This window comes from Callorhinchus milii, unplaced genomic scaffold (assembly GCF_018977255.1).
Source record: "Callorhinchus milii isolate IMCB2004 unplaced genomic scaffold, IMCB_Cmil_1.0 Scaffold213, whole genome shotgun sequence".
Taxonomy (NCBI): Eukaryota; Metazoa; Chordata; class Chondrichthyes; order Chimaeriformes; family Callorhinchidae; genus Callorhinchus; species Callorhinchus milii.
Window position 1 is genome coordinate 69,013 of NW_024704954.1, and position 27,617 is coordinate 96,629.

At 44.7% G+C, this 27,617-nt stretch overlaps 1 protein-coding gene across 1 annotated transcript; it reads left to right on the plus strand.

Moving 5' to 3' along the window:
* Positions 1–2,011: 2,011 nt before the first annotated feature.
* LOC121851926 (C3 and PZP-like alpha-2-macroglobulin domain-containing protein 8) lies at positions 2,012–25,345 on the plus strand. Its single transcript, XM_042346002.1, is given in 17 exon segments — positions 2,012–2,204; positions 13,175–13,289; positions 16,526–16,677; positions 16,849–16,871; positions 17,283–17,457; positions 18,058–18,110; positions 18,387–18,404; positions 18,739–18,793; positions 19,350–19,463; positions 21,068–21,152; positions 21,274–21,382; positions 21,531–21,576; positions 21,579–21,757; positions 22,364–22,612; positions 23,056–23,187; positions 24,479–24,607; positions 25,025–25,345. Coding segments are annotated over 17 exon segments (2,148 nt in total).
* Positions 25,346–27,617: the final 2,272 nt, after the last annotated feature.

Genomic DNA, 27,617 nt, shown 5'->3' on the forward strand with positions numbered 1-27,617 from the left:
TGTGTACAATGTTCACAAATGGTGCTTCAGGTTATAAATTGTAACAATCATCTACAGTATGTCTTCATAATCAACGTTTTTGGGTTTAGATCGCGTTATTTATAAATGTGTCGTAACCCTCCACCACCCGACACGGCCAATCAGTAAAAAAGTGTCACGTTGACAAAGACAAATAGTTCACTGCTTTAGCCCACCGGTGTGTTGAAGCGTGAAACCACAGTGAACTATTTGTCTTTTGTGAACGTGACACATTTTTACTGATTGGCCGTGTCGGGTGGTGGAGGGTTACGACACATTTATAAATAACGCGATCTAAACCCAAAAACGTTGATTATGAATAACATTGGTCGCGAAAGCCTACGTGTTAAACTGAGTATGTCTTCAATTGACTTTTTGCAATGTTGATAAATAATCGGTTTGAGACAATCTGAGGTTTATATTTTATTTAAAAAAATATATATAGTGACGAATGTTAAAATGGTCCATATAAAGATTTGCTCATGTTTAATTTTTTTTACTTTGGGTTACGTTTCTGAAATGGACACACCACAGGTAGTCCTTTAGCAGATTGTGTGTGGTGGGGTAAAGTGTGGGGAACTCCTACCTCTTTCAAATGCGTCGATCATGGAAGCAAAAACCAAAAATGTTGCCTAAAGGAGCTCGAGCTCGTTTTGCAGAAGTACCTTCTGTCAGCAGCGGCACAAGCGAGGAATCGAAGGGTTGCACTCTCACCCTTTTACAGGACTATCAGGCCAAACATTTTGTTTTAATTTAAGTGCAAAGGGTAGGAAGAGATAATGAAGTTTGATTTAAAGCAATTAAAAAATTACACAATTGCAGTCAGAATGACTCCAGCTATTATTAGCCAGTGTGTGCGCACGCTTGCGGTGGTTTTTCTTTTTGTTTTCACAAATCCCACTTGATTGAAAAACGAATGGCTTCCATTAATAATGGCTCTGTAATAGGCTCCTTCACTCGCCTGAGGACACTTCGTCTGGAAAACATCCACGCGGGTCGGGCGTGCAAAAAGAGAACCACATAGAACAGTTGAGCCAATGAAGCTGGGGGCCAAAGACACATTATTATAATTGATGGGATTAATATTGAGCCATTTTTAGAAGCACCCCAATGTACCGACGGTAATGGTGCTAACACTGCACAGTTGGTCGAACGGCAGGTTGCGTGCGGTGAAGTGTGGTGTGGCTACTCGAGCTTAAATTGGTGTTTCTACCGTGGTTACCGGCATAAATTACACTGTGTAATACATTTTTCATGTTCCTGGGTAGTAAGTGTTATTTCCTAATTTCGTATGCATCAAAAGTACAGAAAATGATTATTATTCCCCACAAACTTTGCTTTTGTGACCAGGACAGTGATATTTTTAAAGTTACCTATTTTCCCGAACATTCCAGATAGATTAAGTGCTGAGTAAACTTGGAGTAACTTCTAGAACATTCTACAACAGCATCAATACCTTGCTGGACGGCTTATGATGAGTACGGCTGGGAGGTCATCAGAGACTTTAAAATGGTGGCATTCCTGATGGGTCTCCAAGGCGGTTTACCAAGTTTCCCTGCTATCTTTGCCTTTGGGACAGCAGGGACACCAAGGCGCACTACCACAGGTGGGACTGGCCACAGCGGACCGAGTTCTCTGTGGGGAGGAACAACGTCAAGTGGGAGCCACTGGTGGACCCCCGGAAGGTGCTGATGCCACCACTGCACATCAAATTGGGCCTTATGAAACAATTTGTCAGAGCTGTAGATAAGGAGTCGGCAGCCTTCAAGTACCTTCAAGACTTCTTCCCTAAGCTGTCTGAGGCAAAGGTCAAAGCCGGTGTCTTCGTCGGACCACAGATAAAGAAGATCCTGGAGTGCAATGAATTCCCCAAGAAGCTCACTAGTAAGCGGCTTGGAACAGCTTTGTCGCAGTGGTTCGTGGCTTCCTGGGCAATCACAAGGTCGAAAACTATGTGGAGCTGGTTGAGACTCTGGTGAAGAACTACGGCACAATGGGCTGTAGGATGTCCCTCAAAGTCCATATCCTTGATGCTCATCTTGATAAATTCAAGGAGAACATTGGAGCGTACTCGGAGGAGCAAGGCGAGTGCTTCCACCAGGATATACTGGACTTTGAACGCCGCTACCAAGGACAGTATAACGAGAACATGATGGGAGACTACATTTGGGGGCTGATTCGTGAAAGTGATTTACAGTATAATCGTAAATCTCGAAAAACTACTCACTTCTAAATCTTTTGTAGTAATTTTGTATTACTTTAGTATAAATACATGTTAATTTTGATTCATATGTTGTTTTTCTGACTTTATGTGAACGAAAAGACACAAATTCGCCCGTTTTCTCATTGAAAATAGGTACATTTCTAAATATCACTGTCCTGGTCACAAAAGCAAGTTTGTGGGGAATAATAGCCATTTTCTATACTTTTTAGGCATAAGCAATTTCGAAATAACACTTACTACCCAGGAACAAAAACTGTGTTACATCGTGCTATTGCTCGGTGGAGCGCTTACCAACTCCTGTGGCACAAGCGCCGGGGGTGACGTCACCGCCACTTAGTGGCGAACGGCGGTTGTTGCTTTCGTATTTTTTGATTACCCCCACCTCGTTCAAATCGTCTGGTCGGCGTGGACGAGTAGGCCAAATGCCCTGTAGAGGGGCGCTCTCGAGCTCTCTCTATTCGGAGGTCCTTCTGCTCGCAGCAGTGCGAGCTAGTTAAATGTAGTGAAGTGCTGCACCTCCGCTATATGAATACGCACTCTTCATGTGTATTCATAGTAAAATATACGCACAATACTCTGTCTACTCGACAGACCTGCTCTCCGCCTGAGGACGGCTGCTTGCGTTGTGGCCGAAACGTCGTGAGAATTATTTTATTGCTTTACTTTTATTATTTTATTATTTCCATTCTACGTGACTTTACCGAAAGAACCAAGAAAAAGTATGAACCCATTAAATTCATTTTGCAAGACATGAATTCCAGAAAATGGTCGCGTAGGCATTTTCATCCAATTATTTACTCAGCTATTTACAAGTGCGCAGTCGTCGCGCGTTCTGATTATGTTGGCTTAAAAAAAATCACATTGTGGACTAGTTTCTTCCAAGCTGTCCATGCCATATTTGATGCCTGGTAAATAATATATCGTGGAAAATTGGAATGATTTGATGGATTTCATGAAGTTTGCCAGAAGGTAGAACCAAAAAAGACATTGATTGTGGTGGTATAGTGGCATACGCTTAAGAGACAGTGTAGAGTAGCACTTAATATTCACTGATTAACACGTTGACCCAAGATTAATGGTCAATATGTCCTGCCTCATTTCACCACTGCGTGGGTGTCCGCGGTTGTGACGCACGGCTCTCCGATTCGTTTCGGGTTGCAATGCAGCACAATCCGAAAAGGCATCGGAGAGTGATGCCTCATTCTGTTGTGCTGTTCTGAAGAGGAGAGCTCTTAAAGGTACAACCGAGTGTGAAGAGAAGAATTTTACAAAGCCTTGTGGGCTGCTCACTTCAATTAATATTTTGCACAGTATACGCACAGGCACTCAATTGGGACGTAACACATTCACAACGGACATATAATTGTGCGTTTATGTAAGGCTTTACAAACAATTCAAATGTAAATTTCTATTTAAAGCTTTCGTGACTGCAGGGATTCATCTTCTTGGTTCTTTCGGTAAAGTCACGTAGAAGGGAAGTAATAAAATAATAAAAATAAAACATAATAAATAATTCTCACGACGTTTCGCCACAACGCAAGCAGCCGTCCTCAGGTGAAGACCAGGTCTGTCTCCTCGACAGACCTGTTTGCGTTGTGGTCGAAACGTCGTGAGAATTATTTTATTATGTTTTATTTTTATTATTTTATTACTTTCTTTCTACGTGACTTTACCGAAAGAACCAAAAAGATGAATTCAAATGTACTGTACATTAAATACATGGTTTTAACAAAAAAAAACTCATGGTTTCTTCCGATAGAACATTATGTGGGTATCAACTGGAGAAGATAAAAAAAAATCACTGAAAATATCCCAGAGCATTTATTTCCGCTTGAACCAGTTTCGACCTTTCTGGGTCTCACCAGCAGTCAGGCCTTGTAAACGAACCCTGTTGCGATGCCAGATGTTATAAGGCAGGAACAATCCGTTGACGCCATGGGTCACGTGAGCCCGAAGTAAATACTGTCCACTAAAACGACTTTGGAAGTTGGGGGTGTCCAGCTAGGTCAGAGGTCGGCAACCTGTGGCTCTGGAGCCCCCATGCAGCTCTTTAAGGACCGCTTCGTGACATTATTTAAGGACCACCATCTCGTATTCATACGCATTGCGGCTCTTGAAACATTGATTTGAAGCTCACGTGACTGCAGGAATCCATACTCTTTGGTTCTTTCGGTAAAGTCACGTAGGTATAAAATAAAAATAGATCACGGACGTTTCGGGCGCAACACAAGCGTCCGTCACCATGCTTTCCCACCTGATGACGGACGCTTGTGTTGCGCCCGAAACGTCTGAATTCTATTTTATTTTATGGCTCTTAAAATATGAGTTTCTTAGCGAATTCGAAAAAATATGGCTCTTGTTATTTTAGTTTGCCGACTCCTGTGCTAGGTAATGCGTCCCGGTGGTTATTGGTTAAATTATTGATAAGTTCTGTGAAGCTCACCCATAACTGTGCACAGATAATAAGAAGAGTTCTGTTGTACTGGCATTGTGTCAAATGTATGCATCTACTGACTCTGTTCGGAGCCTCATAAGCATTATCAGCATATGTCACCTTGTTGAAGAAACTGGAAAACACCACGAATTTGTTTGTTTGCTCTAAAACGTCACGGGTGTCTCTTAGACATTTGTAAAACTGTTTGGGGGTGTCTGAAGACACCCGTGACACCCACAGATTTAAAAAAAAGGTAATGTATGCTCCTCGGGAGCACGGTGGGTAACAAAAGAAAGGAGACAAGAGTCTATATCGACGTACTTTGAAGCTATTTTGAGCTCTGGTGCAAACCACACGAGGTGACCATACCGGGTGAGTTGTGCTCGTAATTTTGCGGAATGCAAAACCTGCCGAGCAGCTGGCTCTGTGCTGCCACCCAGGACTGATGAGCAAACGAGAAAATAAAAGCGGAGCTCTCTCCTCCCAACTGCTTAAGTTTGTGTGGCGGAAGAAAACAGGACCTTTACCCACAGCCATTACTCCCAGCAGCGTGATATGACCTCAACGAAACCAAAGAGGCTGCTTTAATTGCTGTGGTTCCCCTCAGCGCCAAGGGTTTATATTTGTAAACGTTTAAACATGTTATTTTTGGTAAAGTTTCGTTTTTTACAATAATTGTATTTTTTACATAGCATCATTCGGGCAAAGTACATCTTAAAACGCTTAACATTTTGACCCACTACGCAAGCATCATAAAAAAAATATACGACAATACCACTCGATAGACAAAATAAAAATTCCATGGAATGATAACCTGCCCAGCATCATGTCCGATGTTTTGCTCCAAGTGCTACACAGTCGGAAAGCATCACGTTATTGTGGTTCATTGTACTGTAATAATGTTGTTGGCCTCAGTTATGATGAAGGACACAACACATGCTGAACAATCATCAGTGTGTGTTATATATTATATTTACAAAAGCATTAACAGCAAGTGATAATGTATTGTTACATGTATTTAATGCATTGTCAGTAATGGTTTGGGAAGTTAAAATTAAGCAATATTTATTTCTTCAATGTATAAAAAATTTCAATTACACAACACTTTCAATGAGATTGAAATACCGTAGTGCAAGTTTTTATTTGTATATTTCCAACGAAATTTAAATAAAAATCCAGCATTTGCAAGACACATTAGGTTATAATAATATAATTAATCATTCACGGGTCTTTCACAATCCACTGCTGGATGAAGGGCTCCCACGTTGTTGCTGGTCATGGGGAGTTCATATTGAAAGATATAGAGGGTCATAACTGATTCAGATATAACTTGCTGCTGATATGAGCCCTAATTGGAAATTAACGCAGGGCGCCAGGTGTATGGCACAGTGTGCTAACTACTGTGCCACCACTCCACATCCAGGTTATATATTAATTGTAAAACATTTATCGAGAAAAAATGTATATAAATCGAGAATAAATTGCCAATATTTCACCATGTAACAATAAAATATACGCGCTGTGTATGCATAACTAAACCACTATCAATTCAGTGCCTTGAAAACATAAAAAACGTGTATGGATGAGAACACAGTCTCACGCCTTTAAATGTAATGAAGTCCTGTCAACCACAATTAATATCATATGCTTTCTATACTAAATTACCCACGTGCCGAGCACCAATTGGGTGTTAGACACTGTCAACACATCTCAATTTCAATCCATTAGGTAATAAAATTGGCCTCGGTTGACCGTCTGTAACGCAGGCTAAACTGAAGGGAATTCATAAACTGAATTCCTGGCATACGTTCTACCATTCATGTCATCTAATCTGTCGCTCCGAGACTGAGTTACAGCATTCAGCTTTCAGCCGCTCTGTGACCCACAGCTAACTGACCGTGCAAACATTTTTCGTTAATGATTTTAAATTAACCATACGTTGAGAAAGCCATTAGCTTAAGATTTATATTCTACACTGCATTTTTTTCCAGCTTTAAACACATTTCAGCTGACACTGTTGAGCGATTCTAATTGACTATATCGCAGTTTGGTTCAGAACAAACTTACAAACAACGCTGTGAATATACAGCTGCACTCTAAAATGTTAACATTGCATGCTAGTACGTACAAGAAACTAATGTTATGGTAAATGAACAGGACCAGTGGTCGGCATGACACGAGGGAGGTTGGTTTTCTCGTTGAAGAACAATGTTGCAGTCAGGATTATTAAACCAAAAACTCCACTTATTAATAATGGGAGAATCAGCCAGAACGTGCGGCCCCATTAAAAAAAAAGATTTCATTCTACGGAACACAGTTTTCACATCACCATTCTTAAACACGAGTTTTCCATTGGTTTATATCACAATATTGAATAAAGGAACGATTCGTAGCACCGTCAACCCTCTGTTTTGAAGCCCCTTGCCATGCAGTGTGAGGTTGTCTGACACAGGGCCGGGTTACGGTTCTTGTAGACCCTAGGCACTTCTGTTTCGTAGACCTTCAGCGATAACTTTCTCCAGTTGGTACTGCTACCGCCGCTGTCACTCCGCTTGATTCACGTGGACTTCGTGCAGCCGCTGGACAGATGTCGTTACCGACACGTTCATTATTTAGTCTGTGCCCTAATTCAATGGGAGCGTGCTGTGTGCCTGAGATAAGCAGATTTTTATTGAAATTATTGAAGGGGAGAAGAAAACAAGGTAAGCCTAAAATATTACAAGCGGACATTTCTTCAACAACTTTGTCTTTTACTACGATTATCATATCGGATAACGCAGCTTTAAAAAGATGCCGTTCATTTTCATATCCAAAAAAAACACGATTAACATTTTTTTCCTGTTTTCGTAGGCCCTAGACACAATGCCGCCTGTACCTATTGGATAATAATATTGGATCAAGGCCGTAATTATAATATTTATTCAGGGGGACACATCTCCCTCAATATTCAAATATGCTCAAAATGTCCCCCCCAATATATTGCTATAAAAAATGTTGCTATGCTATATAAATAAAAACAACAATTTGCTAAACCTTGGCCACAATATCTGGGCTTGTCTTCATACAAATCAATGCATAGATTTCTGTTTATATGGTCGTGGTTATGGTTGTACTTTATTAATCCCTAATCTCTGCCATTACATACAATGCAAACAAGAAATGGTAAACAAGTTTAAACAGAGCAATGTAATACAACACACTATTAGACATTATTGTAAAAAATACATTAAAAGTCCATCCCATGTGTTAGTGAATTTTTTATATTTTAGGCAGGAAATGAGTTTTACATTTTAGATATTTTTTCTGGGTTGGGACCCCAGACACCCTGGAAGATTTGGTCCCCCCCCAATGTTGACTCCATGGCTACGGCCTTGTATTGGATAATAGGGCCCTGGTCTGACCGTACACCGTCACGCTCGCCAGTGGTGGGTTAATGAAACGTGGTTATAGAGCCTGAACCAGTTGGGCTATCACGACTATTGATGACAAACATGGCCTGGAATGAAATTCCCCATGTTTATAGCAGCCACGGAACTTATTGTGCTCATGTGTTGGTTGGCTATTATAAAAAAAAATCCCCGAGAAGTTGGACTATTATGTTAACAACTGTGTATATACATGGTATCAGTTCCTTCAAATCAGTGTTGCGTGCCTGCATGTTTCAATAAATGCTGTTGGACACAATTCAGGCATAGTATTGCGTAATTATGCTGAGCAATTGTTCTCGACAGGCATTAACATGTAGTTAACAGACTTAAGCAGCTGGGAAGCAATCTGCGTGCCCTTTCCAAACGTATAACTTTGACGCCGATTTTGTTTGCACTTGAGTCTGATGAGTATTGTTAACCCTGGATGGAAAACACAATAGACATTTGTCGGCAGGCAGAAGGCAGGGGTGGACGTGAATTATATTTCGTTCCACATTCACGGCTATGGCCTCGTTTCGTGACTAATTGTAGAAATGCATTGCATGCACTTTGCACAAACAATAAAATCATTCTCAAATGACATTGCACGTATTAATGAGTACAGTACTTCATCCAACAGCGGATTTATTATGACCGAAGGTGTATTTGAAACATGATGATTATTCTTATATTCTTGGTTCTTTCGGTAAAGTCACGTAGAAGGGAAATAATAAAATAATAAGAATAAAAAACAATAAAATTCTCACGACGTTTCGACTGCAACACAAGCAATCATCATACATTTTAAATCAAATGATAATTATTAATATTATTTATCATTACAATTACTACTGCATTGGAATAACAATGAATGGGTTTCCGTAAGGTTGTGTACTAATGTGTGTGGTAATGAGCATTTTTCTGTGTGCATTTTAGTTTGTGTGTACCCCTCAGTGTGTGTGTACCCTCAGTGTGTGTACCCCTCTGTGTGTGTACCTCAGTGTGTGTGTACCCCTCTGTGTGTGTGTACCCCTCAGTGTGTGTACCCCTCTGTGTGTGTACCTCAGTGTGTGTGTACCCCTCTGTGTGTGTGTACCTCTGTGTGTGTGTACCCCTCTGTGTGTGTACCTCTGTGTGTGTGTACCTCTCTGTGTGTGTGTACCTCTGTGTGTGTGTGTCTGCCTCTGTGTGTGTGTACCTCTGTCTGTGTGTGTCCCCCTGTGTGTGTACCTCTGTGTGTGTGTGTCTGCCTCTGTGTGTGTGTACCTCTGTGTGTGTGTGTCCCTCTGTGTGTGTGTACCTCTGTGTGTGTGTGTGTACATCTGTGTGTGTGTACCTCTGTGTGTGTACCCCTCTGTGTGTGTGCACCTCTGTGTGTGTACCCCTCTGTGTGTGTGTACCCCTCTATGTGTGTACCCTCTGTGTGTGTGCACTTCTGTGTGTGTACCCCCTCTGTGTGTGTCTACCCCTCTGTGTGTGTGTACCCCCTGAGTGTGTGTGTACCCCTCTGTGTGTGTGTGCCCCTCTGTGTGTGTGTACCCCTCTGTGTGTGTACCCCTCTGTGTGTGTACCCCTCTGTGTGTGTACCCCTCTGTGTGTGTACCCCTCTGTGTGTGTGTACCCCCTCTGTGTGTGTACCCCTCTGTGTGTGTACCCCTCTGTGTGTGTGTGTACCCCTCTGTGTGTGTGTACCTCTGTGTGTGTACCCCTCTGTGTGTGTGTACCCCTCTGTGCGTGTGTACCCTTCTGTGTGTGTACCCCTCTGTGTGTGTGTACCCCCTCTGTGTGTGTACCCTCTGTGTGTGTACCCCTCTGTGTGTGTGTACCCCTCTGTGTGTGTGCACCTCTGTGTGTGTACCCCTCTGTGTGTGTGTACCCCTCTGTGTGTGTCTACCCCTCTGTGTGTGTACCCCTCTGTGTGTGTGTACCCCTCTGTGTGTGTACCCCTCTGTGTGTGTACCTCTCTGTGTGTGTCTACCCCCTCAGTGTGTCTACCCCTCTGTGTGTGTGTACCCTCTGTGTGTGTACCCCTCTGTGTGTGTCTATTCCCTCAGTGTGTCTACCCCCTCTGTGTGTGTACCCCTCTGTGTGTGTGTACCCCTCTGTGTGTGTGTGTGTACCCCTCTGTGTGTGTGTGTATACCCTTCTGTGTGTGTGTACCCCTGTGTGTGTACCCTCTGTGTGTGTGTGTCCCTCTGTGTGTGTGTACCTCTGTGTGTGTGTGTCCCTCTGTGTGTGTGTACCTCTGTGTGTGTGTGTGTACATCTGTGTGTGTGTACCTCTGTGTGTGTACCCCTCTGTGTGTGTGCACCTCTGTGTGTGTACCCCTCTGTGTGTGTGTACCCCTCTATGTGTGTACCCTCTGTGTGTGTGCACTCTGTGTGTGTACCCCTCTGTGTGTGTCTACCCCTCTGTGTGTGTGTGTGTGTGAGACCCCTCTGTGTGTGTGTGTACCCCTCTGTGTGTGTGTGTACCCCTCTGGTTATGTGTGTGTACCCGTCTGTGTGTGTGTGTACCCCTCTGTGTGTGTGTGTACCCCTCTGTGTGTGTGTGTACCCCTCTGTGTGTGTGTGTGTACCCCTCTGTGTGTGTTTACCCCTCTGTGTGTGTACCCCTCTGTGTGTGTGTGTACCCCTCTGTGTGTGTGTACCCCTCTGTGTGTGTGTGTACCCCTCTGTGTGTGTGTACCCCTCGGTGTGTGTACCCTCTGTGTGTGTTTACCCCTCTGTGTGTCTACCCCTCTGTGTATGTGTACCCCTCTGTGTGTGTGTACCCCCCTGAGTTTGTGTACCCCTCTGTGTGTGTGTACCCCTCTGTGTGTGTGTACCCCTCTGTGTGTGTCTACCCCTCTGTGAGTGTACCCCCCTGAGTGTGTGTACCCCTCTGTGTGTACCCCTCTGTGTGTGTACCCCTCTGTGTTTGTACCCCCCTGAGTGTGTGTACCCCTCTGTGTGTGTACCCCTCTGTGTGTGAGCCCTCTATGTGTGTGTACCCCTCTGTGTGTGTGTACCCCTCTGAGTGTGTGTACCCCCTGAGTGTGTGTACCCCTCTGTGTATGAGCCCTCTATGTGTGTGTACCCCTCTGTGTGTGTGTACCCCTCTGTGTGTGTGTACCCCCCTGAGTGTGTGTACCCCTCTGTGTGTGTGTACCCTCTGTGAGTGTCCCTGAGTGTGTGTACCCCTCTGAGTGTGTACCCCTCTGTGTGTGTGTACCCCTCTGTGTGTACCCCTCTGTGTGTGTGCCCCTCTGTGTGTGTGTACCCCTGTGTGTGTACCCCTCTATGTTTGTACCCCCCTGAGTGTGTGTACCCCCTGAGTGTGCGTTGACGCGTGCTGCATTCCTGCGATGCACGTGTCGCACTCATTACGCCTTTGTGCGTGGAATTGACTCGGAGCCCCCATCAACATCAATAAATCAGCGCTGGAAGGTTGGGGGGGGGATGGTGTTGGTGGTGATGTGGGGGGTGGTGGTGATGTGGGGGGTTGGTGGAGTGGGGGGTGGTGGTGGTGGTGTGTGTGGTGGTGGTGTGTGGGGGGGTGGTGGTGGTGTGGGGGGTGGTGGTAGTGGTGTGGAGGGTGATGGTGTGGCGGGTGGTGGTGGTGTGGGGGGACTGGTGGTGGTGGTGTGGGGGGTGTGGGAGGTGGTGGTTGTGGTGTGGGGTGGGGGGTGGTGTAGGGGTGGTGGTGGTGTGTGGGGGGGTGGTGGTGTGGAGGGGGTGCGGTAGTGGTGTGGGGGGTGGTGGTGTGGCGGATGGTGGTGGTAGTGGGGGTACTGGTGGTGGTGGTGTGGGGGGTGGTGGTGTCGGGGGGTAGTGGTGTGGGGGGTGGTGGTGGTGGTGTGGGGGGACTGGTGGTGGTGGTGTGGGTGATGGTGGTGTGGAGGGACTGGTGGTGGTGGTGGTGTTGGGGGGGGGGTCCTTTTACAACTCGAGCCCCCCGCCACCGCGTCCCCCGACCGGCGCCTGCCACACGCGGGCAGGCTGTCTGCTGCCTCGTTTATCAGACGACGACGACGGGGTGACCTGGGTTGCACATTGACCCCCCCCCCCCCCCGTGTGAGTGAGTGGTACCCCTACAGTCTGTTAAGGCCATACGGGGGATCTTTGGTGCGGTAGTGTTAGGGGTCATCGCTCCGAACCCGGCTACCCGAGTTCGATTCCCGCTCACGGCCACCCACGCCAAGTGACGATTATATCCGAACGGGTTACCTGGGCTCCAACCCCCCCTCCCTCCTAGGTCGACTCAGCCTTAAAATTAGTTCCCCCGTGCGGTGTGCAGTAAACACCGCCACTGGGGAGACAAAGGCGGTCGGGCGTGGTGCTGGCCATCCACCCCCCTTCGTGTGCCACAGTGCCGGCCTTCATAGGTGCTGCTCGCTAACAGCACTTGCCCCAACAGTCTGTTCAGGCTACAGGGGGGAATCTTTGTGGTGGTTATTTTCTCCATGAATTGCGCTTTCGTTTATCAGCACGGTTGGCTACCGTACGGTGCGAAAGAAGTTTGATGTATGTACAGAATCGTAATATTTTTTCGTACTGGAGGAATCCGATGAGCTGTAAAAGCTCTTTTTGTGGCCAGGTCGCTTCTGAAAAATAAGTTAATAGCTCAGTGGGCTTTACTTGGGAAGATTAACAAAATAACTTTTATTTACATATATTTTTTTCAAGTGATTCGTTTACCTGTGCGCTCCTATCGTGTTTTTGAATTGTTTGTTGTTGGAACGTTTTGACCCGACTGGACTGCGTTCGACTCCTAGCCATGGTCAGTATCAGTTGTGAGTGATATCTGAATCTAAACCCGTCCTGGACCTCCTCTAGGGCGACTCAGCCTTAAATGAGTATCTGCTGGTGCAGTGTGTTAACACGAACACTGGGGAGACAAAGTTGGCCGGAGATGGTACGAGCCACACCACCCCTTTGTGCGTGCTGCTGTTTCGTCCTTAATAAGTGCTCACTAAGAGCACTTGCCCTAACAGCCTGTGTAGGTCATACGGGGACCCCCTTGTTCATCTTCTTAGGATGGAGTGGTGATTGCAATGGCTAGCGCACTGCGCTACTAACTTCGCTACCTGAGTTCGACTTCGTTTCCCAGCCATAAACCAGTCCTGGTGCTACCCCGTTCACCAACCCACACTGATCAGCGTGGTGGACTATAGCCAAACCACCCCCTTAGCAGTCTTCATCCAGCAGTGGATTGACAAACCACTGTGAATAAAATGCATACATACGAGTACCTACAACCCAAAGGGACTCACAGGTCTTACTTTCAAGATTGACCTGAGATGCAAATGAAATATCTAGCGCTGAAAAATGTTCTAGAACCATAAAAAATAAGTGGTGAGAATTACAAAAATGTTTTCGAATTGACAGTAAATCATGTCTAACTCACCTTTTATTTGCTGTGTAAGATAGCAGATACAAGAATATATACAATAGATTTCAGGATAAGTTTTAACAAATGATGTTTAATTTGTCCAGCCAGAATCGCATTCAGTTGTGTTAGGTACTACCTCAATATCAGTGTCAGGGTAGGGTTGTGGCGAAATTGGATAAACTCTGAAAAGCCCAAACTTCCGCTAAAGGGGGTCTATGAACAAAGACACCGAAGAGCCACCGATGAACATGTGAACAGAGTCCAGTCTCAGTTTGGTTTTTTGAGAGATGTATTCTCAACGTCACCTCATGAATTGGTCCCTGCCCAAATGTAATATAAACAACAGCACAAGTTATACAAACAGAGCCTCCGTTAAGATAAGAAAATGCATCGTTTGTTTTTATACGTTATTAGCGTTTTTTCACTGTCCAATCCACAATAGCTGTATTACCAATAACAGTATTTCAATTATTGCAATACGGTATATATTGTTGCACTCTGGGATTTTATCTCTCTATCACTGCCTCTGTCTCTCACATCTGTTTTACAGGCCTCTCCTGGAAAAAAAATGTGTTATATCCCAGTGAGCTCTTATATGGCTTAAATACACACATGAGTGAATAACGAAACATTGCACGGGCAATGAAGCGGCTGGACTGAATGGATAGGTGCAACTCAGATGGGTAGAATGACCCAGCAAAACAGCCATGTATCAAAACTGTTGGCGGAGCAGCTGTGACACCAGTGGTTAGCACACTGCACCATGAACACACAGTGCGCCACCCGAGTTTGATTCTTGTCCACAGCGAACATCCCCATTCACAAAGCCACACTGACCAGCATGGTGAAGTATGGTTCAAACAACCCCCGTGATCAAAAGGCATGGAGAGGCCTTCACCCAGCAAGATTTACTTGACAAAAGTACTGTAAATTATTACATTAGAAAGTAAACAAATACACTGTTAATTTTGGAGCTTTCGTGACTGCAGGAAGAATAAATACACTGTTGAACACACATTGAAGACTCCATCTAATTTCAGTTTGAGTCCCATAAATTGCAATGATGTAGTCTACATGAAGCCAATGACATGAGTTATCATATTTTGAAAAGCATATGGTTATGAATGCGTATGTACCAGAGTGCTCTTTCCACCTAAATTGCACACATCACCATCCTTAGTTTGGCAACAATAATAACGAGACAGGATATGTAGGCGCTAAAGAATTGTTACGGCAGAATGTTGGCGTATCTATGTAAAGAGGAGATATAATTCGTACAGCGTATTGTACATACAACATAGTCCATAATTACAACTTCATTATTTAGCTCCGACTAGTGTAGAACTACCGAATATATTGCATGTCGGCCCCTTTCTTAATCAGACAAACAATAACTTTATCAAATTCAACAATTTTTTTTGTGAAGAATGTGAGCCGATTCATCAAGTAACCTGTAATGCATTCGCTCTGTTACATTTTATTTGTACACGCACACACAACAGAACAAAGTGACACAAAAGAAAATAACACACAAATATACACGCAGTGGCACACATACGCAATCATTTGCGCAGAATGACACAACGAATACAATGGCACGCACGCACGCGCATGCACAAAATGACAAGCGCGCACACACACAAAAGACAAACTACACAATTGCTTTAGAGCTCGGAAAAGCAGTTGCATGGGGTCCACAGGACGCCCTGCCAAAGTGAATTAAGGAGGTGATTTATGATGTGAAGATGGTTGGGGGGGGGGTTGGTGGTGGTTGGAGGTTGTGGTTGTTGAGTGAGAGCCGGGAGGGGCAAGCTTCAAGCCATCCCTTCTTCATGCAACCTCAACCCATCTGCAAACACTAAATGTGCTCAGCGCCGTGCGAGCGGCAGGCGCGTTCCAAACCCCAGTGAGTCCGTGCAGCATCCAGAGGAGGACGATTAACATTTTAACTGTTTGTGAGTAGGGGGTGGGTAGGGGGGGGGATGGGGGGCAACACAAAGAATAGCAATAAGAAAATATATAAATTAATACAAACGCCGGGTGCCGGCTCGCTAATGAAGAGAAGCTCAGAGGGTATCCAGTTTCGTCCCGGCAATGTGTTGGGCTTTAAAAGAAACGGGGGCTCGATTAATGAATGAACGAGTCAGCGAATGAATGAATGCTTAAGAGATTGCGCCGGGACCGCAGCGAAGAGCACAAAAGCCGGGCTGTGTCTGGGTCGTGGAAGGAGCAAACATCTTTTCCTCCCGGCTCTGGGCGATAAATCCTTACAGCCTCCGTCTGTCCTTTGAAGTGAAAAATCCCTGGGCACGACTGTGAAAAAGCCACTTGTGCCGGACTGGCAACTCCAGCGAGAGAGGGAACTCGGGCGGACTCGACTGGTTTGGATCGAGAGTTGTTCTTTTTTTGTACGTTCAATCGCCGTCGTCATTGTCATCATGGACTTTCGAGGAGATGGACATCTCTGGTTCCTCCTGCTCTCTGCCCTCGCCTGTGTCACTGTGAAGGGCCCTTGCCACGGTAAGTGGAATTTATTCATTCAATTGTTCATGGCATGTGGTCTATCACAAATTGAATTGGTACAGTATGTCACTTAACGGTACGCTGTAACCATCAAGAAACAAGGATTGCTGTACACAGCTTGGAATGAGTAAGTGATTGTACACGCTGTTCGGGGGAATTTGGGGGCACTGGTTGCCAAAGAATTGTAGTTTTGAGATACTGTATAAGTGAGAGGTTCTGATTGCACAAGAATTGCATTGTTTGAGAGGTTAATAAAATAAATAATACATACATAGATATGCGTTTTCATTAATTGCCTAGCTTCACGTGTAAATTGATGAGTTTCTCTCTCTCTCTCACAAGATCCACGTTGAATATTGTGGTCGGTGGTGGTGCAAGCGATAATAAAAACAAGTGGTTAAGTGAAAATTTGACAATGCCCCTTTTCATACATCCCGTGTACAGAAAGCAATTTTTGCCGCTGCCGTTGCCTCGTTGACAAGTCGGTAACACTTGGCCCTGCTTGTTGTCTTTGTTTTGTTGTTGTTGTTTTATTTTGTCGCTTAGCGGCTATCTGGTGGCAGCTCCCTCGGTGTTCAGAGCCGGGGTGGAGGAGGCCATCAGCGTCACTTTTTTTAACCCCGCGGCAGAGACCGCCGTCCAGGCGTGCCTGGCGGTCCACGGGGAGACGGTGGCACACAGCCGTGGCGGTGTGTTTGGTAAGCGACGGCGAATGAGGGTGCTCGTAACGAAGCCCGTGTATTTATGAATAATGCTCATTTTAACCCTTCCCCCCCCCTCCGCACCAAAAAAAATCTACGCGTAAGCACGGTAATGTTTCTGATGCTGTGAACACGTCGATTTAAGTTTGTTCCTTTTGTCGTTTGCAGAAAAGGGTGTAATAAAACTGAAAGTAAGTTTGTTTTTTAACTCATTTGCGAACACACATTTTTGTTATCAAATGTTAATATTGTGCCGCATTTCAAGTAATGCCAGAATGTCGCCTTGACAAAAGAAGTAAATATAAAAAATATGAACCAACCTCCCTCCTTCGAACAAATGATAAAAGCCACACGTGCTTGGGATCTGTCAAGCAATCTTCACAAACTTGTATTTATATTCTTGGTGTGGATTTCACACCTGCTGATGATTGCTTGTGTTGCAGTCGAAACGTCGTGAGAATTTTATTGTTTCATATTTTTATTATTTTTTATTTCCCTTCTACGTGACTTTACCGAAAGAACCAAGAATATGAATCCCTGCAGTCACGAAAGCTTTAAATCGAAACCTCTATTTGCCTGTTGTGCCCATGTACCCACCAAAGGTGCCGCGCGGATTGAGGGGTCAAGCTCACTTGAGGGTGTGGGGAAGCCATAATTCCACCTCCAAGAGTGATGATGCCTTCTCATTCCAAAACTCCACCACCATCACCGTGGAGCAGAGAGGTTCCACAGTGCTGATCCAGACTGATAAACCCGTCTACAAGCCCAAACAGAGAGGCAAGAATAATGATATTTGAAACACGATCATACGGCTTGTTTCATTCCACGAATGATCATTTCCGCACGGTACAAGATCGCATATCCGACCGTTGCTCATCCACCATGACCAATTAACCTCTCACACGTAGGGCAGTATTTGTGAAGGGTGTAATTATTTTTCTGTAGATGTTCCTACATCTGACCATGTCACATATCCACGTATATCAGATTCGGACTTTATTTATTCTGGAGGAATCCGATGAGCTATGAAGCTCTTTTTCTCATGTCCAGAATATCGCTCAGTCTCTGACGAGTCGGATATGCGACATTGTTTTGTAACTGTCACGTTTCCGTGTGCATGTTGAAATGAAAAGATATGATTAGAAAAGAAAGCAAGTAATTGTGATGATAGTATTACATGTGGGAGCTGTAAAGTGTTGTCGCACAGCACATATGCAATCCAAAAAGCAACTTAACGGCATTGGCACATTGGTTGATTTTTTTACAAAACCAAAACAGAATAATTGCAACGTAACACGTGGGAATTTTTTTATTTTCATTAATTATAAATGATCATAACAGGGTTTACTTGTGCTTTTTGTGGGGATTTTTTTACAGTTCTTGCCAACTTCATTATCATAAGTCCAGAACTGAGGCCTATCAATGAAAAGGTGAGGAAGAATAAATGCATTCTTTTGCCTACACATATAAACAAAAGTGTAATGTGAATGCAACTTCATTGCCAGATTAAAAATGTAGTCTTTACTAATGACAAAGTGCATTGTTGATTCTACACATTGCACACGTTGCCAAATGGTTTCCGTGCAGAATTTTTCAATCGAAATAAAACAGAAAATTGCATTTCATTTGCTTCCCAAACACATGTTTGGTTATCGCTTCAGTTGCCCAGTTCACGTGATCTTTAATTACCCATCTCTAATTTCCAGGTGGAAGCATACATTGTGGTAAGTCTACAACCTCATACAATTTGACTTGATTCATCTGCAAACAATTAAGAATTACTGAAAAAGTTACTGTTTTGATGAACACATAGCGATGAATATAGCGAGTAAATAGAGCACAAAAGTATTTAAAAATATCTTCACAACCTCCTGCTCCACTGCGATAAATCCACGATCCATCCACATTGTACACGTTGTATATCACGTTGACAACTATGTCTGTTGGGTAAATGGGCTTTGGTAGCTCTGAAACGCGAGTCAAAGCCATGCACGTGTTTAAGTTGTTCCCAATTACTGAACTGGCATGAGTGCTGACTTGCCTTGTCTTCACATTCAGGACCCAAGAGGATCACGCATGGTCCAGTGGAGTGACCTACATCCCATCTGTTGTGGTAAAAACTGATTCAGCAATCGGGTTTACTACATTTTCCTTAGCCTCTGTCCTTGCAGTATGGATGTTTTTTGGTTCATATTTGTGTGTTGAAGATGTATTGTAATCTTTAGCATATTTTATTTAGGATTCTCTTGTCGAAATATTTTTTTGTACGTTATATTGATACCTACACGATCTAACCCAAGAGAAACTGATTATATGTCAGTTATAGCGAATGATTAATTTCAGCCAAAACAGCCAAAAACATTTTGGAACATTGTTCTGGGAATTATTTTGGCATGAGACATCCATCTCACCTTATTTTGTCCAAAACCTGTTCAGATAATTGCAGGAGTATAGCGCACAATAATATGGGATCATTATGGATAGGCGTACCTCGAGAATCCCTACTCTGTGTTAGCCTAGCAGCGTTCTGAAAAATATCGAGTGAAATATTAAGCCATTGTTATAGCCCTGGTTAAATAAACTCATAAGCACAGGGGAAGTGGTCAAGCTGTCTCCTGAAATGTCTATTACCATGCGTTTGTGTGTATGCGTCCATGCACTTATTTTAGGAATCATGAATGTGAGCTTCCCACTCTCCGAGCAACCAATCTTTGGAGAGTGGATGATCTTCGTGGAGATCCATTCCCACACCTACAACAAGTCCTTTGAAGTGCAAAAATACGGTGGGTTTCTCAACCTTTGCTATAGCATGCCAGCAGATCGTGAACTTAATGTGTCAACAGCAATGTACTACTGCATTCAAGCTAATGTCTGGCCACATACAACTAAAGAAAGTAAATTGAGAAAGAACAGACATAATTACCAAGCATTATACGCAGGACGGAAATCTTGATTATGCTAACAACTCAAGCCACGAGTGGTGCCCCGTAAAGCCTTTGGTCATTTTTAAGTTCCAACAGCTCCTATTGACAGGGATAAAGTATTCATTTAGGTGTAAAATCAATTCAACTTTTCGGAAATTAATTAGCTTTGGGATTTGTCACTTGTTTAAGTCACCACCGTTAAACCTCCGATTAAGTCAGGCAGGGCGACACGGATGAGCGCTCAGGATTTATTATTCGAGGGAGAACTCTCAATTAATTAGTTTGATAAATCGCTCGCCAAACCCAACTTTGTTGTATTTCCCTTCACCCATGCCCAGATGTTTAAATGAATATGACAAGCTGTCGGAACTGTGGTGGGACATATTTTGTCTCCCTGTTGGATTTGGTCAAAGTAACCGGCACATTCAGATGAAATAACGTCAGGTGAAGAATATAAAAAAGAATAAAAATATACATATATATATCTCTAAAACAGTAACCCATGTTTTTTTTTTGCTCGCAGACAAATGCCCATTGTTCTCATTCCCCCTCGGTGATGACAGGATGTTTTGTGAAGGAAGTTGTTGTTTTGAGCAGGCACGTGGCAGGATGGCAGCCTCCGTCCCTCAGGGGTCATTGCAGGAAGCGGTGGCTGATGCCCTTAAAAGGAAAAAACACATTAATGCCAAGGTTTAGCGTCCCTCGGCAGGATGGAGCCATGCTGTGTTTGATGGCTGTTGTTATGTGTTTGTTCCCCCCCCCTCCTCTTCCAAAAGCCCCCCCCCCCACCTCGCCACAATCAATCTGGCGTAACAAAAAAAGTTGAGCTTGTGTCTCTGCAAAAATAATCCTCCTGTACATTTCAAAGGTGTCCTGTAAAAAATATATAACCCGTATGTATGTGTTTTAAGATGACCCATACAAGCTTAAAAGTGACACTTTACAATACGCTTGCGTAATCTCCTCGCAGATGGCTGCACAGTGCATGTGATCATTCATATTTTTTCAACGACTTAATCCACCCACTCTCACATACTTTGTAGCCCGTGCAATTGAGTGGGTTATCAAGTGTTTTTCCAAGACAATACTCTTTTCCAAAACTGTGCACTTTTTGGGATTTTTATATTTTCCCTATCTATGCACACGATGGGTGGAATGGTTATTATGCTAGTGATACATCTGACCTCGTGCTTGAATATTTTACATGTTTGGATTTGTATACGTTGTGTGTAATGGGCTCACGTCACCTCTACAGCACTATAGAGGCACTACCATTCACATAAACGTGAAAAAATATAAATTCTCAAATCGAATTGTCAGCCTGAATTGTAGCGATTCATTGAATTCCCAGAAGGAAAGGGAAGGGTGGTGAATCAATACAATTTTCAAAACTATGAAGGGCATTTTAATGGTGTGAGTTCAAGGTGCAGACAAAACCTTTCGCTTTCATGTTTTTCCCCCAGTGCTGCCAAAGTTTGAAGTTGATATCAGCACTCCCAGCTTCATCAGAAACCTCAACGTCTGCGATAAAGCAAGAGTCCGGGCCAGGTTTGCTTTTAACGTCCGGCACGAACGTAGTAACACGCGCATTGTCAACTTTTTTTTTATATCACAGAAGAAACAAAAAGATAGGAGTAAATGCAGCTTGTGAATTATGTTACTTTATCAGGTACACATTTGGGAAGCCGGTGCGAGGAAAGGCCACCGTGAACATGACCGTGAACGGAGTCGGCTATTACAGACAGGACCTCGGCATGCCCGTCCTCAAAACCTTCGAGGTAAGCTCTTCACGAGTTCACAGTCTCATTGGCTTCACCTCTCAAACAACATGGCAATTCGCCACGTTCAAATCATACTGCACACGTCACGCGGCGGACTGAATGACGCCAGCCGCGAGCTCCACCGCCATCCTCGTTTACCTCCCAGGTCGATGGAGCGGCGTCCTTTGACATCTGCGTCAAGGACCTGATGCCCCGAACGTGCCCGAGCACTTCCGAGGAGCCCTGAGTATCTGGGCCACTGTGGTGGCCAGCGACGGCAGTAAGCAGATCGCGTTCGATGACTCTACGCTGGTGCACAAGCAGCTGGTGGACATAAAGTATTCGCGTGAGACGCGCAAGCAGTTCAAGCCCGGGCTGCCTTACCATGGAAAGGTGGGGGAGGAAAAACGGCATCGAACACACACCTGGTAAACATGGAACGTTGGGTCAATGTTGGTCCAATGTTGGTCCAACGGTTTGCAACCACATGCCAACCTTGGCCCGACGTTGCACATTTCCTGGGAACTGCACCCTGCACTAGGCTGAAAAAGACTAATTTCGCTTGTTTGCATTAACAAGGTAGTAGGGATGCCACATTTTCAGAAGATTTGCTGTCATCCCTTTGTTAATTGCGGCAGGTATTTTAGTTTTTAGGTTGACAGCACAATCTTGTATACTGTGTTCGTAAAAATGTTTTTACGTGTAACTAGGATTATGCCATCAGGGCAAAATTAATTTACATATCTGAAAATTGTCGATATTTTGCCCTGGCTTTTGTTTCCCAAGTTTCAGACGACCCATTGAGATCAATTTGGCCGGTTTTCAAAAGGGCAAGTCCATAATAGCCACCGGTTCATTCTTGTTGGATCATCTTTATGAAAGCAATAATGCCCCCTCGTTATTTATGGATGGACGGTCAGACGGGTAGAGTGCCAGTGCATTCAACCTCAGTTGAAAAGCGTTAAAAACTAACGATGAATTGCAATGTCTCGACTCAAGCTGGAGGTGACATATCCGGACGGAAGCCCTGCGGATGGCGTGACTGTGCGGATCAAGGCTGAGCTCGCGGCAAAGGACAACATCTACACCAGTGAGCTGGTGTCCCGAGATGGCATCGTGGCGTTCCAAATCCACTCAATACCCACCATGGCCCAGTATGTCTGGCTGGAGGTCAGTAGCGTTGCCCGTTGTGCTTTATTAGAGAACGTGTGGCATGGTTGTGGCCTGGTGGCTCGGGAATCGGAGCTGGTACCGCAGAGAATCTGGGTTGGAATCGGAGCAGATGGCCTGCAGTCACGAAAGCTTTAAATATAAATTTAGATGGCCAAGGTTAAACTGGAATTTCAAGCATCGCGAAGTTGATGGTATTAGCCCAGTCATCAACCACTGCAAAAAGTGTGAATTTTTTTGGTATATTCTTTGGGTCTTTCGGTAAAGCCACGTAGATAAAAAAAAATATTTAAAAAAATATCACGACGTTTCGATCTCAACACAAGCAATCGTCATCAGGTGAAAAAAATAGTGGGAGAGCTGCTGGCTATATTCCATCGCTGGGACGTATAAGCGTTTGATTTGATTTGACATGCGACACACACATCTTGGGGGGTGTTAAATGGTGCGTCGATTAAAGAGACCTTTTGAAATTACTTTAGAAGTCGTTTTCTCATGTCTTCTTCTGTTTTTCACCACAGGGTGATGCACTGCTTCCTGCAGAGTTCCAAATAGAAATGTCTTCGTCACATGACACAACGCAAATACCTCCTGTACAAGCGTATGATGGGCACATAACGATCATTGCACATCCGATTAGCACAGTTGGCTATGTACGGTGCAAAAGAAGTTAAACAAACATACACATACATAGGAGGTACGAGCACATTCTATATCAAGCAACTCCTGATGTCATGGAATAGTTTAACAATCTCAGCATACAGTTAGAATATATTGTCAGTTCCTCTTAAAAAATTCCGCAGAGAAGAGCTCAATTGGAATATAATTGGGGAGGGGGGTGGAAAGGAAGACATATAAAAAGAGCTCGTGACAAGTGTGAAAATAATTTTCAGGTACACTGTGAAAATAATAAACCGCGTGAAAATAATTATCCCTGAAAGGCTGAAATGCACTCATGCTGGGAGTGTGTTTCCATGCACGGCGACCTTGCTGTAAATGGATTGCTCAAATGAGAACAGATCCAGTAGCATGAATATTGTAATGGCTTCACAATTGAACCTATTTCTGTAAACATCACGAAAGGCCAAACGTATACATTTTTAAAATATATATTCTGCTATCTTTAACACGCAGGCTTTCACGACCAATATCATCCATAATACAGGTTTTTTTTGGGTTAGATCGTGTAAATATATAAATGTGTCGTTAAAACCGCCACCACCCGACACAGCCAATTAGTAAGGTTTGTCACGTAAACAGAACGTGGCCAATTAATTACTAGTACAGCACACCGGTGTGTTGGAGAGCCAAGCCACAACATTTACAATCTTTTTTGTATTGGCAGGGTGATCAGCAAGCTTGTATGGTGATATCGATTTTAATCTATTATTACACCGTAATAAAATATACAACCATGCTCACAAGCGATTGCATGGAAAATACATCTACAGCCCATTTTCTAAATCCACTGCTGACGAATGCTTCTCCCATGCTTTTCAGGCCGTGGGGGGATACGTTACCGTACTTCACCACACTGGTCAGTGCAGGTTGGTCATGGTGGGCGGTAGTGCAAGACAGCAAATGGATTTTGCTGCACCGCCCCGTGCTGACCACAGCACCTACTGCACTTGTCTTTTGAGCACGGCGGTCGCCCCATTGCAGCGCTATCCAGGATGAAACCCTGCTTTTAGCTTCTTAGATCTGATGAGACTGGGGCACGCATTCCGGTGTGATTTTGAATTTCTTGGTTATTCTTGCCCCCGTGGAAATGCACCCTTAAACAAAAATCCGTGACGATGAAGAGAGAATAAAGTGCGTGGCTCACAAGTGCGCAAGCAATGCCAGCGCAACCTTTCTCTCTCTCTCACGCGTGCGAGCGCTTTCTCGGGATGGGGGGGGGGGTGACAAACAATGTGTCGGTCGGTTCTGTGCGTGTGCCATTAGGCGAAGGTGACGGCGATCGATGGGAGAGAGGTGGGCGATCAGTACCTGTCCAACTTCATGTCCATCACCGGCTGGTTCTCGCCCAGCAAATGTCACCTGCAACTCCAGCCTCCGGACGCACCGCTCAAGGTGAAAACGTCCCACCGAGGGCAACACGCACCTTCGTTCGCGCACGATAAATACCGAGCATGCACTCCACATGCAAACAGAAGTAGTGCCTGTTTCAGGCTACTTGTATGAATAAATAAAAGTCAAATGTAAAAAAAAATCTAAAGTAATATATAAATAGAGAGTGATTTCACGTTTTTAAATACACTATTGATTAATACTGCAAAAAAAACAAGCACGTGCATGCATTTATATGCACATACTCGTTCACACAGGTACATACCTGTACACCTCCGATTCGGATGGTTGGCTACGTACGGCGCGAAAGAAGTTCGACGTACATGCATACATACATACACACACACATTCAGGTAAATGAGTGGTTCGTGCCCGAGTTATTCTCGATCGTAAAAAAAAACTGCAAACCGACGTTACCAGGTGGGCGAGGAAGCAAAGGTGGCGATCAGGTCCACTTGCCCCTGCAACGTCTCGCTTCACTACGAGGTGGCAGCTCGCGGCAACATCGTCCAGTCCGGCGCGCAGAGCCCCCCGGGGTCCGCCGTGCCGGCCACCGCCGGCGCCGATTCCGGGGCCCGGCTTCCCCGCCGCGCCGCCGTCGGGACGCCCTCGTCTTCGACAAGAATGCCGACGTCACTCACGGGTCACAGGAGCAGACGGGTACGGAGTGCAGCCTGGGCGCTGTCGCTTCGCCCGCACGTGCGTGTGACGGCCCTTGCCTGTCGATCTGCTGCCGCGTGACGAGGCTCGCCTCCGGTTAGCACGGTTGGCTACGTGCGGCACGAAAGAAGTTCAACGTGCATACGTACAGGGCCTCCCCACCGCTGTGCGGGTCGTGGAGGTTGCTTGACCGTACTTTACCATGCTGGTCAGTGTCGTTTGGTGAATCGGGAGGCCCAGGACTGGTTCAGATGTCGCTCGCCACTGATGTTCGTTGTGGCCAGAAATCGAATTCGGGTTGCTCGGTCTGTTCGTGGCGCAGTGTGCTAACCACTGGTGCCACAGCGGCTCCACCACATGTTCCGATATATGACTGTTTGACTGGGTCACACCATTAATCGGAGTTACACCTATCCGTGGTCAGTGTGAAATGGTGAAGGCAGAAGGTGCATAGATGTGGGAGCATAGTACGGTGCAACATTGGCTTTGGCTGCACTGGCCTTTGCTGCCCATAGCCTAGCCTTGCAGCAGCCTTTACCATATGTGCATGGTGGTCGCCCATACAAGCACCATCCATGTTAAAACCTGCTTAGCTTCTGAGATCAGACAAGGTCAGGCACATTCCAGGTGGTTTGGTTATAGGTTACCAACAGGGATGGTCAAAATGTCATTGATTTGAAGCTTTTGTGACTGCAGGAATCCATACTCTTTGGTTCTTTCGGTAAAAAAAAGCTTTTCAAACTCCGGTCGTAGCCACATGCAACCAATGTTTGGAGAAAGAAATCAAACTTGTCAACTTCACCAAATGTTTTTTCCACAAGGTTCATATTTGTGGTCTATTACCGAAAGAACCAAAGAGTATACAAAATATCATTGTTGGGTATTTGTAAAAAAATATACTGTATTCCACATGGTGCAAAGCATGAATTTCCAATGATAGTGTATGTGTGTCGTATTTATCTGTTTTTTTCTGGGTACTGTTTTCTTAGAATACACAATCATAATTCATCAGAAATTGGTAAAACTCCCAAAGCAAGACACTCGTCGAAATTAGTCTTTAGACTCGTTTGAGGCTTTCCAGGGTAGACAAGGCATAGTATATTTTCTTAAGGTTAAGAAAGTCATTAAGTAATAATTATACCACGAATATGAACCTTGTGGAAAAACCCTTTGGTGAAGTTGACAAGTTTGATTTCTTTCTCCAAACATTGGTTGCGTGTGGCTACGACTGTAGTTGGAAAAGCTTTTTTGTTTGTTTCAAAATGTAAACGTGCCAGGAGCTAACGCGTGGGTTTGATGGCAATCAGCCACGTCACTCTGCTTCACTGTCACCACCCTGGCTCCCAACTTAAGGGACTTAGAGAGGGCTTTATAAATGTGGGTCCTAATTTTTACTCATTTAAAGGTGATATCTGAACCGGTGTTGCCCTCCCCCCTCCCCCCCAACACCAACCCGTACTAGCCATAATGGTGAAATATGGTCAAAAACGACCATGGCTAATATCAAACTAAACTAGAAAACTAAACTTTGATTTTTATCAGTAAGGCCCACTGAGCGATATAGCTCTTTTCAGAAGCAATCTGGCCATAATGATGTGGCTTATCACGTGGACATTTATAGCAGCCAAATACTGTAAATGCATGCTGTTTCTAAACTTGGAGGGAAAAACCAGAGGCCCTGGATAAAATTCCACACGACCATGGGGAGACCATGCAAATTCCAAATATACAGGCATCAGGGTCAGGATCAAACCCACGACCTCCTGTATACCAGGCGAGATAGTTAACATCTCGCCACTGCGGCATCCCAATATGGTGTGGGGAGGTCTTCATACATTTGTGGATTTAAATGGCTGGAATTTGTACAGTTTTTTTATTTACTTATTAAAGATATACTATTAAAGATATACTGGATTACGTACCTCAATCTTCCACATACGCCGGGGAAAAAAGTGTCATTGTTGCTTACGTTCGTTTACAAAACAAAACATTAAAAAAAAATCGACGCTTTAACAAAACAACTGTTTGCTAATGTGCCACCCCGCGGTTCCAGAGTCGGTCGGCAAATCAGCGGTGGAGGAGCCTGTGGAGGGTGCGAGATGTGGCTTCGCGTTCCCGTGACGCACGCCATGGTCCCGTCCAGCCGGCTGCTTGTCTACTACGTGCGCGCCAACGGGGAGGGGGTGGCCGACAGCGTGCAGATACCCGTCAAGCCCAGCTTCGAGAACGAGGCACGTTTATTTATTAATTATTTTCACAGTTGCTGAGCACATGGACCCCCCCTAAGGCCCCAAATATTCCAAGCGGCCAGAAACAAACGGATGCCATTGAAGTTGTGATCGATAAGGGGTGA